The sequence below is a fragment of the Sphaeroforma arctica genome (assembly GCF_001186125.1).
Source record: "Sphaeroforma arctica JP610 unplaced genomic scaffold supercont1.76, whole genome shotgun sequence".
Taxonomy (NCBI): domain Eukaryota; class Ichthyosporea; order Ichthyophonida; genus Sphaeroforma; species Sphaeroforma arctica.
Genome location: NW_014040482.1, coordinates 72,965 through 86,734, shown reverse-complemented (window position 1 = coordinate 86,734; position 13,770 = coordinate 72,965). Strand labels below are relative to the sequence as shown.

General features: G+C 43.6%; 4 protein-coding genes across 4 annotated transcripts in view; 1 reads left to right on the top strand and 3 right to left on the bottom strand.

Moving 5' to 3' along the window:
* The window catches only part of SARC_01819 (hypothetical protein), a 4,208-nt gene extending 393 nt beyond the window's left edge, over positions 1-3,815 (top strand). Inside the window, exons 2-9 of the mRNA XM_014304445.1 lie at positions 606-762; positions 1,000-1,228; positions 1,590-1,680; positions 1,853-2,017; positions 2,131-2,230; positions 2,504-2,832; positions 3,036-3,143; positions 3,262-3,815. Of these exons, the coding sequence (XP_014159920.1) occupies positions 606-762; positions 1,000-1,228; positions 1,590-1,680; positions 1,853-2,017; positions 2,131-2,230; positions 2,504-2,832; positions 3,036-3,143; positions 3,262-3,393 (1,311 nt within the window). The 3' untranslated portion in view covers positions 3,394-3,815. The remainder of the gene's footprint in view (positions 1-605; positions 763-999; positions 1,229-1,589; positions 1,681-1,852; positions 2,018-2,130; positions 2,231-2,503; positions 2,833-3,035; positions 3,144-3,261) is intronic.
* SARC_01818 (methylthioribose-1-phosphate isomerase) lies at positions 3,795-6,547 on the bottom strand. The gene is made up of 4 exons (XM_014304444.1): positions 6,082-6,547; positions 5,496-5,791; positions 4,925-5,237; positions 3,795-4,755 (listed from the first exon to the last, which is right to left on the bottom strand). The coding sequence occupies exons 1-4, from the start codon at positions 6,494-6,496 to the stop codon at positions 4,664-4,666; spliced, it is 1,116 nt and encodes a 371-aa protein (XP_014159919.1). The 5' UTR covers positions 6,497-6,547; the 3' UTR covers positions 3,795-4,663.
* A 14-nt stretch (positions 6,548-6,561) lies between these two features.
* Positions 6,562-7,699, bottom strand: SARC_01817 (hypothetical protein; the record flags this gene model as incomplete). The annotated part of the gene is made up of 4 exons (XM_014304443.1): positions 6,562-6,849; positions 7,072-7,176; positions 7,345-7,386; positions 7,594-7,699. 4 exons carry the CDS (start codon positions 7,697-7,699, stop codon positions 6,722-6,724), a joined length of 381 nt encoding a protein of 126 aa, XP_014159918.1. The 3' UTR covers positions 6,562-6,721.
* A 2,034-nt stretch (positions 7,700-9,733) lies between these two features.
* The window catches only part of SARC_01816 (hypothetical protein), a gene marked incomplete at its 5' end in the record, with an annotated part of 11,459 nt that continues 7,422 nt past the window's right edge, over positions 9,734-13,770 (bottom strand). The window contains 7 exons of the mRNA XM_014304442.1: positions 9,734-9,929; positions 10,132-10,205; positions 10,755-10,851; positions 11,235-11,477; positions 12,137-12,436; positions 12,759-12,860; positions 13,266-13,507. Coding sequence (XP_014159917.1) covers positions 9,798-9,929; positions 10,132-10,205; positions 10,755-10,851; positions 11,235-11,477; positions 12,137-12,436; positions 12,759-12,860; positions 13,266-13,507 — 1,190 coding nt within the window. The 3' untranslated portion in view covers positions 9,734-9,797. The remainder of the gene's footprint in view (positions 9,930-10,131; positions 10,206-10,754; positions 10,852-11,234; positions 11,478-12,136; positions 12,437-12,758; positions 12,861-13,265; positions 13,508-13,770) is intronic.

Here is a 13,770-nt window from a genome sequence, read left to right as displayed (position 1 = left end):
TAGTATGTATATGGTAGTATATATATATATATATATATATATATATATAAGTGTATATACATGCACTATATTATATATTTATATACATGCATGTACATGAACTATATATATATGTGTGTGTGTGTGTGTGTGTGTATGTATATTTGTATACACACACACTCATTTACACTTTCACGTATATATTGATATATATAAATAACTATGATGCTTAATTTTATCTTCTGATCATAAATATGGTTCAGGAAATACTTATGGTTCTGTTTGAGTATACTTATTCTAGCTGAACTATTTGCTAGTGTATACATACGTCATTAATTTGGTGATGTTTAGGCTTCACATAAAGTTTCTTACTTGTGAATGAATTGCTAAGGATCGACGTTGTGTCTAACAATATAGTCTGACTTTTTGGTTCAGACGGCAACAAATATCGACGTAAAAATTTATAGATGGAAAAGTCACCGGTCCTTATGTTGTATTTGAAATCATTATCAGTGCGTCTATAAATGTTACAAATAAATGATGTTTTCAAGACAGAGCCCGTTATATGCTGTGACCTTTTCCCCAAGTGTCTAAATTGAGCACAACTTCTTTTTACTCTTTTTTAGGCATACATCGATCCTACACACACAGTGTACAGACGTGATGCTGTCAGTCTCAGCAGAAAAGATGACGTGAAAACTGTGCAACAGGTAGACCCCGCGCAAGGGAGATCAATACGAAATACGGCAGCAGAATTCTTCGAAGAGTTCCTTACGCGTCCAGGTAGGTCGACGCTACGACACCCCACTTGGCAGGTGTGTTTAGCACGACGTTTGAGAATTTTTTTAGGTATACTAGCATGCTCACAATCTGTTTTGAGTTGGAGATACAGCACTGTGGTATTTAAAATAATATATCTGATTTGTCTTTTGTGTGGTATAAAGTACGAGTACATCTTACTTATCCTGCTACAACCTCTAGTGTTACTTTGACTGTTAAATTGGTGGTTTCTCCACACAGGACCTGATGTCGCACTCAAAGCCCTAGCAAAGCGCATAGGAATGCGCCCATACGTATACCCGTTACACTCAAGTCTGTCGAAAGATTTAATAGCGAGTGTAAAATATAAGATGAAAGGCGAAATCGAGGCCGATAGAGATAGCGCCAACGAGATGGCCACACGGGGTAGAGACCCGGACACATACGACTGCAAGTCTTCCGCGTACTCGCTGGAATATTCGTTTCCAAGGTGCGCAAGAATGAAACTCAATGAACGGGTCTTTTCGGTTTCTGAAGTTAACATGCAAATTACGATCCCATGGGATGGCTTGCGCTGTTTTGAGGTGGATCTTCGTGTATCGTATCGTATTTAAATTCTACATGTTATACAGACACACCCAGCTTGAAGACATGAAGCTTTAACTGGTTGAACAAATGTGTGCCACCGATCCTTACGACATCAATAAGTTCCCAGCGCATAGAAATCCTAAATAATTTTAGTGACATCTCCGTACTATGTACCTTCAACTCTCTCAACAGCGTGTGGAAGTTCATGGCAGGCAAGTGTGGTATACTATTATTCACTTGTTTTCGTTGTTTTTCTCATGTAGGATACTACGAAGGAAAAAACTTGCTACTGCTCCGCGGCCGAATGCGTATATTGTGCCCTTCTTATCATGGTGCGAGATGCTACGTCTGGATGTAAGTAATGCTATGAGTTTAAGCTTCCATTCGTAATCTTATTCGTCCAAATATGGCGAACCACTCTCAATAGAGATTGATGCTATTCGCTTGATCAATATACGTGTTTTAATCAAGTATAGGCTTGTTCACATATCTCAATCATGATTATCATGTCACTATATACTAACAGATCCATCGCGACAGGCGGATACGAAAAGTTCAAAAGTATCATGATGTCGTTTTACAAGACATACGACAACGTAACTTTTTTGATATGAATAGCGGGACAGACCACATTTTCTTGGCGACCCCAGAATATGGGTCCTTACTGTACGGCAGCAAGAATTCAGAATTGGTAAGATAGCTTGCAAAGTTAATGATTCAGGTGAGCTATTGATATCGCACAATACAGGCCATACACAAACTCGGACTCATAACTATCTCGTACACCTTGCACGCCCTTAACAGATGAAGAACGCTGTGTTCATGGTGCACAACGCCGAGAGGTCTTCCCACTGGTATCGGAATCACAGACTATGTGTCGTAGCGCCAGATATTGCCACAACCGGTGAGATATCATTCTAAATTGCACCCTACCTACTCATCGCTAATATTTATTCATGCACACATGTTTTCACAACCCTTTTCCGTCTATTGTGTGTTTGTGTCCTTGACTGCAGTAAATTACCTCCCAGTTAAAAGTATATGTCTGTGTACATGTGAATGATGGTCGGCCTCGTCCACTGTGTTCGAAGTACATTTTTGAAGAACTCTGGCGGGGTCTGCGATCCACGGTATTATTTGACATCTCATTCTGGTGATCAAAAAAAAATCGAAACAGGGATACGTCCGTTATACAATTACACGGTCGAAGAGCAATCTGCCATCCAGAGTAACCGCACAACGCTGGCTTACTTCTGGGGTGATATCCCTAATGACGACATACGCGATAGGGATGGCTTGACCTATTCCAAGGGTGTGCGACAGTATATAAAAGCGTCTTTCTCGCAACATCCCGACTTTAAGATATCCAATTTCACATCGGAAACCGTGAGTGGCGATATGCTCTCATCAGTGTTTTGTGTGGCCCCGGAGGGATTTCATGCATGGTCGGCAGTTCCGTACTATGCAATGATACTTGGTTGTATCCCTGTTGTCATATCAGACGAGGTGTGATAACTATACGTAACTGTAGATACATGCGTATTTTATGACTGCTGATACAATCCATAGTGAATCCTGCATAATTCATACTCAAGTGAAGTTTTATTTTCAGAAAAGCTTCTTGTCGATCCCATTGAACTCATTTGCCAATTCTGCGTTGCAACTCATGCAATATCGTACCTATTCATATTTCGACCTCTTCCTAATAGCTGGTACTGCCGTATGAGTGGGCCGTTGACTATAGCAAGTTCATTGTACGAATATCGCCCGGGAAAATACGTCATATCCACGAGATACTGAAGCAGTACTCAACCAAGGTAAGTCATCTGGAGATCATTCAATCAATGCTCACAGACACTTCACGGCACCCGCGAGTACCGTCATAAACCCTGATTGCAGGCTGACCGATTTATTGACGTGCACCACATAATGCAGGATGTACAAAAAATGCAACACGAACTGTTGCGAAACTGGAGACTTTTTTGGCACGGTGTTGGAGGACTTGGGCACCAGGCCTCCCTAGTCGCCTTGGGTGTGCAGATGAATCTGATTGATGTGAAGCGATAGCAAATGTTCCCCTGTAGCCCACTTCATCGTTGCCGCCCATGTAGCGCCCCAATCAGCATCTATCGGTACTCTCTATATGATACTTCAAGAAGACCAGCTATGTTTCATTGGTTTATGATCTGGCCCGTGTGCGTCGTAGAGTGACCGGGCTGTATGGCGCAAACTTGGAACTCTATGAACAGAACGTGTCACACTTTGTGTACGTGAAGCAGCCAAAAACAAAAATACCTTGTCGAGAGGATAAAAAGTGCCGACTTAGCAAAGCTCGCATCAAGTCTACGTGCACTGGTTCATTCTAAATATAGATTGGGAGTGCGCGGAGCTTGCTTGCCGTACTGTGTCAGTACAGTAACAAGCGAAGTAACGTATTTACTTCGTCTGCAGTCAGTCACACATGCACACACGGCATCACGCCTCACCAGAGCCATCGCCGTGACTTTTGGTTTCAACGCTGCAGTGCTAAGAATTGTACTGCTACACACCAGATGTTACAACTACGCAATGGAATAGATGAACGACTACCTAGATCGACCATCTCAGTCGAGGGACACTTTCCTAGCCCATCCAATTTGATTAGATATTTTGCCTCCTTGCTCATAGTGTAGCTGAAAGTAGAAATGAATGACACGTCGTTTGGAACAAAATTTAGGCATACGAAATTGAATAGTTGTGATGGAGTCGACCTTTTTAAAATCTCATGCACATTATTAACGATAAACGAAGAAATGGTCACAACTCTAGCCAGTCTAAAGTCCATCGAATTCTAACAACATATGCTTATATCGAAATGGACCAGCGTATGTCGTGTGAAAGCCTAATATTTATTCCAATAGGAGGAACAGATGTTTGTATCTAGGCGTTTCACTAGGTGACTTTGACCAGAGCAAACCATCGACCGATTAAGTGCACATGGGCCGAAAATCTCGAACTGTACACAGAGTCAGTTCCTTACGGATGCGATTAAGGCGCATAATAGCATCACCCGATCAGCGGTATCCAATATCTAGTTCTTAAAGCAGATATTTAGAGGTTCCCTATAATCCAAAAAGTGCTTTGAATTGTGCATCGCCAGCTATCCTTCTGCCATCCCTTCCCTGTGCTTCCATCAAAAAAGGTAATCCTTTGAGCTGTCACTATGTACAGAATTCGCGAACTAGGACTAAATCCCAACATGCATCATTAAAGAAAGCACAATCTCACCACCATATATACTAATAGCAATCGAAAGACTGCTTCCCTCACACTTTCCATTGGTCTGTTAGAATAGCGTTCAAACCAGCTGTATGTTCGCAATTTGGCTCGACAAGTCGAAAGTGTCGCTTCCCTCGGGCTTGTAAAAAGTACCACACTCAGTGATAATACCTGAAACAATAATAGAAGCGATGGTATTGAGCTGGTAAAAATTGATGCAGAGACTTTGCATTTCAAGCCTCGTGAAAGATTCTCTCACGAGGGTTGAAATGCAAGGTCTGTAGTTAAAAGTTCATTTAAGGGAAAGATAGGGGTGAAAAACAAAGTAATATAAACATACCGGTGATGAGGGTGGCTGGGGTCACATCGAAGGCCGGGTTCCAGACCTCGATATCGGGATCAGCAAACATGACGCCACTGATACTCTTCATCTCTGTGGCCGCTCTCTCTTCAATGACAATCTGGTCACCACTCTTCAGTGAGAGATCAATCGTGGTTGTGGGTGCCGCAATAAAGAAGGGAATTTTGTGGTAGGCGCATGATATTGCTATTTGGTACGTGCCAATCTTATTCGCCGTGTCACCATTGGCCACAATACGGTCAGCACCCACGACCACCGCGTCTGCCATTTTATTCTTGAACAGCATGGAAACCTGTGAGAAGATCATATACAATGACACATCCACATTCAGCTTTAAAATGGAGTCGGCGATGAGGCTTTCATAATAATCTTCAAGAAAGCAGTCTGCTCGACTGTGAACCAACACTGAAAACTTGAGATGTTTCAAAAATATAAGATCGCTAGTTTCTGCGCTTATAGTCGTTTCTGAACACTACACACACCCTCTCTCTCATCACCAGAACTACACAAACAATACAAACACCAAATATAAAACAGGAAACGGACGTACCATTGAATCTGCAATGAGTGTACCAGGAAGCTTATCGTGGGAAAGTTCAAAAGCAGTGAGTCGAGCGCCCTGTAGATACGGGCGTGTCTCTGTACAGTAGGCTCTCTTCAACAGATTTTGCGCGTGCAAGCTTCGCAGTACACCCAACGCTGTACCGTATCCGGCAGTAGCCAGAGACCCAGTGTTGCAGTGCGTCAACACTCTGAGCTCATCTTTTTTTTGAGTCATTTTTACCATTGCTTCTGCCCCGTGGTCACCGATGAGCTTGTTTTTGGACACATCATCCACCATCATTTCTGTCGAGTGTATATGTATATATATGCATTGTAATGAGAACAATTCATAGATACAACTAGGGTTCTGCCGAGCGGAGATCCAAATTCTACATCTGGGGTTTCGTGACCTGAATGAGAATCACTGCAATTCAAGCAGCCCAATACATCTAATTGTATGGAAAGCGATCTGCAATGCGATTGTTGTCATGCATGGCACACTAGCACTGCCAGCCGTAATGGGAGCGTGTGGGCACAAATAGAAGAAACCAAATAGCGAACCAAGAACCGGGTACATATAAAAAACAACATACTCTTAGCTTTCTCGTCAATAGCTTCGGCAAGTTCCAAGACCGAATCCTTGGAGAGGACCTCGTACTTATCCTCAATATACACTTTAAACCAGTCCGCCATGTTGAATAGGTTAACCGCCGTGGGTCGGGATGACTTGAGATGCTCCAACTGTTCGAGAGCGTGTTCTTTTAGTGCACTCGTATCACTGAACTTGTTAGCCTTAGTCATACTAAGGATTTCCACGGAGAGTGACAGAGCGGCCGCCACTGCTATAGCCGGGGCCCCACGCACCTTCATCTCACGGATTGCGTCCCAACCGTCTTGTACAGATGTGATTGCATCGTAGTGCACGATCAGAGGCAGCTGCAGCTGGTCTAGCAGTGTCATCTTGCCGTCGACATATCGTAAGCTTTCCAGGTTGCTATCCTGAGTCATGATGGTAGAATTTGCAGACAGAATCTCCTCTCCAGTCTAGTAATGCACGGGAGTTATCGAACATAACGGGATAGGTGCTATTTATTTACACACAATTTGCCCTTGGTTAATGGTACTTGACACCGCATATTGACCGCATGCATTTTCGCGCCAAAACAGCCCTTCGTTGGGGTTTTAGGGTTCGTGGTTAGAACTTAGAACTTTTTATGTATTTGTTCTGTACGCTCAGTCCTGGCCACGAGGAAGGTCGAGTTCCATCATTCTGGCCTTATAGAAGCCCATCCACTCGTCGATAGCCTCCAGGTGGCTGTTGAGCATCTCAGTGCCAGCCTTCTGCTGTTTAAGAGCCTCCTCTGCTTGACAGTTTTACAGACCGCATAAAAAAAATGGAGAGATTTTACATCTCGTCAAGCAAGTTCTCGCAAGTTCTCATTCCAAGCCAATGTCCGAGGTGTTCGATAAATATTTCTTTTGAAGTGCTATAGGTATACATTGCCATTGATTTCTTACACCCCAGCACAATTTTCTATAAACCCACCAACAGCATTAAAAGTACGTTTAACGGATACACATACGGTATAAGCTCTCCACCTCATTGAAAAGGGCGTGCTCCTTGTCGTCAAGATCTTGTAAGCTTTGCGCTAATGCATATATCGGTCCCATCAATTCTTCGATTTTGCCTGGAATTTCATATTGACGCAGTTCAATATAACAAGCTGCTCATTAGCATATCTTGCTGTATAAATTCGGGAGACTATCAAGAAAGTGTTCTGCAATAAAGAGAGGACTTAATGATTTAAGCCTGTATATTTAACCGACTGAACAACTGGCAGATTTTTTATACGTACCTTCCCAGCCATACGTCTCGCTGCCGATGAATCCGAGGCATTCTGCAGATTAATGCGTAGAAACTTTGCTAAATATGCGGTTAGTAAGTTGTCTTGGATAAATCAACCCGCTCATTGACTGTGACGCAGAAAGTAGAGCACATGTCAAAGCCATTTTCGAGCTCAAACACGACGCTCGCATATGAGCTGATATTCAGTTAAGAGATCTCGATCGGCATCAGCACTCTAGGTTATCTGGAAGCCACACACCCTCAGGCGCGGGATCGCTCAGCACAATGGATCCACTCCGCCGATCGCGCTGTTCGGGAGTATATAGTATAAGCTCATAACACTCAGTGGTCCTGCATACTTCCATCCAAAGCAGATCCGTCAGTCATGCGTAATTATGCGGTAGAAAAGGAATGTTTCTCTCCGATGGATACCCGGAAACACTGTGTGCGGGAGCATATGCGCCGGCAGTCGATACTAAACAATTTACAAAAATTATCTCGCATGAAAATCTCACAAGTGACATAGCGTGTGGTGTTCCATACACTGCCTCCATCATTCGAATCGTTCGCCGAAGTGTCGCCAGCTTTCGCGCCTTCTGCCGGTATTTCCCCTGTTTGACAATCATGTATACGTCTAGACTGATATGACTGATGCCTCTTGTGCAGACAGATACGCTATTCAGCGTGTATATTAACCTCTGGATATTATTTGACATATAGACCGGTTATATATCTTGTATGATCGGGGATGTTCTAGAGCTGAGAGATGCATAATTAAAATTCCAGTGTACTTACTATCTACTCGTAGATCGATCTCAATGGTATGCTACGACGAAGTTTGTCACAGATACGTTGTAACTGTACACGAAACGAATCTCCACTGATATCCTTTCCTGTTACCAATCGCTACTCACCAAAAGCAACGAGCTTTCAATGAGTGCGTAGCAAATCGTTCCAAGATAATAAGAACAACTCAGGAGTATTTATATTTGTTATATATAAGTACTTATCAATATGTCACACAGAGGCATACAAATTCATAGCAGAGTATCTCATATCGTTTTGAGTACAAAGCAAGAGATACATTCGAATATGTAGAAGAAACATATACACCGCTAGCGTATGAGACTTCTTCCTCGCTAAGAACTTTATATATTGCATATGTGAGACTATTTTATAAAGCAATTATATACCGTTGAGATTGCATCTCACACACACGACTCTCCGTACGGCAACACTCAGCAATTCTACCTGATGCCAACTGAGTGCTAGATATGTCCATTGTCTGCACCACCATAAGTTCACAGGCGATAGTCTGTGCTGTGTCGTGTATGTGGGATTATGTGTTGTGTCGTGTATGTGCGAATATGAGCTGTGAGAAGTATGACCTCCAACTATTTATTTTCTACATTACGTGTCGGAAGGAGAGTACAGGGGTTATCAGTTGGCTATGGCACAGTAAACTGTTTTTTTTTTTGGTTTCAAGAAAAAACCCAAATCGCCCATATGTACACTGGTACAGTACTCTGTATCGGACTAAAATCTAAAATAGGCAATTCGGGCGGGTATTTTTGTGCAGCTTTCATATGTATCCTATTTTCGATTTGCACCCATTGTCCCCTTGTAGAACGTGTTATAATATTTAAAAAAAAGTGAGCGAGTTTAGCTACACGGTGACACCTGTTACGTGTATTGTCATACATAACAAATAGCGTCGTATGTTGAGTCACAATATAGACGAATCACTATAGGTAGCCTTTTACTACCATCCATAAGCTGTGTCGATGAGGTGCATGCTATAGGTATAAATTTTATGGAAGTGACTGCGGTTTAGTCAAAACGGTCAAATATTTCTTGGACCACTTTCATCCGTCCTAGGTAAACATGCTGCCATTGTTTCACCGAACTTGAACGGGCACCCGGATGAATCGACGGCCATAAAATATTGACAACTGATATACTTGTCTTCTACGATCAGGCTCAAGGGCTAATCTGACACGCGCAGAAGCTAGGTATATAGTAGAAATTCAGCACACTGTCAAGCTCGCTAACGAGAAATATATCGTGCTCGAATACCATTTATCAAGGTCAGGGGAATGCTCGCAAGTTTTAATTTGTGTAAATAGTATCAGCGAGAGAAACCAGAATTGTTGATAGGATTCATAACGGCGCTTGGGAACAATGCAATAAACCAAATAGGTTGTGTTATCATCGATAAAGCAGTACCTGGCAATCAACATGTTATCCTGAGCCATGAACGAGAAGGACGCTTGAACATGGTCATGGACCTGTGAGGTGCACTGACCTCACACACAGATATCTGCCACTTCATTTATTTGAATATGTCCATTTAATCAGCTTGAACCCGCGTTGCCAACACTTCAATACTATTGAAATCTGCCTAATTTTTATTTAATCTTATCATATATTCGGTTCTAAGTTACTTTGTGGATATACTTTGTATTAATCTATTCGATTTGGTATATCGAGCATCTCGAAGTACTCGTCTGTTCTAATAATAGCACCAGCGTGAGCGTCAGGAGTGGTAGCGATCATCGTATCGTTCTGCCAGTCGGTAACAGATTGCGACACCATCTGCAAAATAAAATCAAATACGAGAAACTTGTGGGTCAAGATAGATCGATGTAATAGGGCCTGCAAAATAGGGAATCGCGCCACTCAAAGGTATATCAGAGAATCAACACTCGAAATATGATGCAAGCTGGATTATCCAGTTCGCTAAATGGTTTTGAACGCACAGAATATGTCCAGCCATAGCAAATAACAAAATTAGTACCTGGACTGTCAGACATCGGTTGGTAAGCTCCGTAAAGAATTCCAAAACTTCCTCCTTCGTCAGTTTTTGTAGCGCTGAAGAGGAAGAATAATCAACGTCCAACAATCAGTATCGTGGGATGAATTTCCATTCATTGGCTTTGAAGCGAGAAATGGTCATGGTAACTTCTTCGATGCATAGAGGGACTATGTAAACAAAAGAATGAGAAGGTACTGTTTCTTGCGCAAGGGCCAAACGCGCTTCACGTCATATCCGACTCTGTGCTGAATGTATATTGACACAAATATAGTATACGCGTCACTATCGCACGCCTGCCTCGTATCACTTGCACACTGCCATATGCCGATACACGTCATATCCAAGCTAACAACGAAAAGTGTCACTTTCGTGCCATATTTCTTTCATGTGTTTACGTTGTACTTCCCAGCTGAAAAATAGTGAAACAGAAATATACTTCTAGTTTTCAAAACTGACACGCTACAGATACTCGACATAGTCACGTATAACAGATCCCACTACACACTGGGCGCAGGCCTACATTGCGTAAAGCATTGCATATGCAAGCGGAATTCCCGACATGTTCTTTTCTCGGTAACAAATCCGTGACCTAGTTCGACACATACCTGTGACGACCTTGTACGAAACGCCGAAGTCGACGTCGTCTAGTGATTTCTTGCTTTGAATAGTAGACCATACTCTAACGCTGACATCGAACAACGACTGCACACGTACACACAAGGAAACGAGGATATATTAGGAGGTATCGGAGACTGACTGCTCACGGATTCTATGGAACGTGATAATACTATACAATGATGTGTTAGTAGAGCGCAATACGGGCCCTCCAATAGAGAATGACAAGTGTGTTAGAACTCGAGTGTCACCAACTGCAAACCTGTCTTGAATTGATACAAAACGGTCTGAAACTCAGTAGGAACCTATACGCAGGGCTACCAGTACTGTGGCGAACTAGCCTACACCTTCTGATCTGAACATTGCTCATCTAACATTTGTTTCAAAGTGGATAAATCCTGTATAAGTGATTGACTAATTATCACATACACAGAACCCCAGGCAAAACGCATACATCGTGCACGACATACACTATCCCCGCGATTCAACTCGTCGACAACGCTACGCTTGAATTCAAAGAATTCGGCGTCGGTAGTGTCACGCAAGGTCCGCAGGTGAGACTCTCTGAGGAAGGCACCCACGCGCTCGCTCAGATAGCGTGGGTGGCGATTGGACTGGACAGCAATGGATATACCTGCCACGTCGTTGAACTCGACCATCTGCAGAGACACAATGTAGCCTAGTTGTTCGGTGGTACGCAGGACACTAAATGCCTGTATTTGTGACATCGGTTAGTAAAAAGAAATACATCGCAATGTTTAGGCAACGAACGTGACAAGCCCGCAATATGCGAGAAGATACGGTTCGAGTATGGATGAGTGAGCTCTAGTGAGGATTAATACACGATCGTATATCGGAGTGGTAACGTGCCAGCATAGCGAGAGGGTTCGCTGCTGCTGTCACACTTTACCGCTGGCCCTGCCTCGCGGGGGTGTCTGTAGGATGGAGAGACCCACGCTCTTCCCTGACTACCATCGATACACGTGAAGTACATGGGGTAGACGATGGCTAAGCACATTAAACCACATATTAGCTTGTGCCAATATAATCCACGATGTAACAATAGCATATCAGCTAGCCCGCACACAACGATACAATTCGTCGCCCTTTGCGACCACAACAGCTAGCACAAACACATCTTAGACCTCTCATCGTGTTAAGCCCCATGGTGACACACGTTCGAAGCCTTTACTGAGCTTTCTTACTTTCAATACACACATTTCCGTTGCATCGGTTGAGTCGCGAACACTCAATTCTGCGAACTAGGCGATTATCAAGATAGGTGTGTATACGAATTTACAAAAGCAATTATCAAAAGTTGTCCCAGTCGCAACGCAACATATCCCTTGGAAGATTCGACAAAGCTGCGTACCTGCTCACTCGACATCGCGGTGATAAGCCGTACGAGTGCCAGGATACGGGGCTCCACCGGGCCAGCGTGCATCCAGGCAATAATCGCACTGGTATCGTCGGTTGGGTTGGTGTTGACCGTCTCCACGATCACGTCTGTGTGTTTGGCGTCAGTCTCTGAGCTGGAGAACAGTGCAGTAGTATCCGCTGTGGCTGGCACATAGTGCATCTCTGTGTGCGATGTGCTGAGCTTGTTGGCCCCTGCGAGCGGCGAGAGGATCACGCGCACATAGTCCACATACTCGGCGGCTTCTTCGTGCCTCTGAGGTGATGTTTAGGTTGGGCGTAGTATCGTAAGCAGGATACAGTATCCAATCTGTGAACACTATATTGTTTGCTTCTCGTGCGTTTATAACTGCGAATGTAAATGTGTGCTAATGCATACCTTGGTAAGCGCGCAGGCGTCTGGTTGAACGACAGGCTTATGCGCTTGAAGTACAGGAAACAACCAAAATTTCCAAAAGGATACGCCCAGTCCCACCGGACACACCCGCAGATCAGAAAACTTATCTCATAGGCGAATAGTGAGTGACCCAAAAAAAAATCCTACTACCACTCAATATTGATGGAAATATATCACATACCACATTTCCAGTGGCGATCATCTCTATCCTGACATCCTGGAAGAACTCCTGCATGAACTTAGCAAGATCGTCTGCATCCACAACGTCGAATGCACGTTGTACCTATGGCATATTAGATAAATGCGAGTTAGCACATACACTCTGCATGCAATCTACAATATCTTTCACCGCAACAGTGGTATCTGGGAGGCTCCTGATTTATAAATATGATTGAAAGTGTGCTATATACAGTCATGCAAACTCATGTGAGTGCACTCACAATGGCCCTTAGAAAACGATTAATGGTGTGCTGCCCGAATGCCCGTTCTTTATACTATTAACATATCAGGAAAATGCAGATATGAGCATACATTCCGCATACACACCACACCTGTGCGAACTCACGGTTCCTCGATTATAGCAGAAGTGATACATTCACAGTGCGGTGCGCATATACCACCAGAAAGCACAAACGTACTAGTTACCATATCAGAACGTCAGAACGTGGTTGCCACACCACACACTCACCTGTGCATCGCTGTGCTCATCCTCCTTCAGTAACTGACGCAAGACCACCACCCCCTGTGTGAGACTGCCCAGCACCAGGTTGTCCGCCAATCTCGTCCTCTCTTTCTCAGCGGCACGCTCATACAGCTCATTAAACCGTACCTTCTGCTCGACTGTGTTGGCAAATAGGCCAGTGCCCGACGACGAAGGGATGATCTCGCCCAACAACGACCGGAACTTGAGTATGAATCCGTCACTCATTCCTGTGTATAGCATGTCATGAGCTCATTGAGTGCTTGACTTTGTGACTTTTGATGTGGGTATGAATACCTTTGTAATTAGCTTGAACCGAGGCAAATAAATTGATGTCCCCGCACGCACACAGTGCTGGCTGTAAATCCGATTCAAACATACTACCACAGCTAAACACATTCGCACGCCACCGGGACAACAAAGCACCAAGCTCTCCAAAAAACTTGGCCCACGTGCAAATACGAATGAAGATACGGGCAGAATATATATGCAT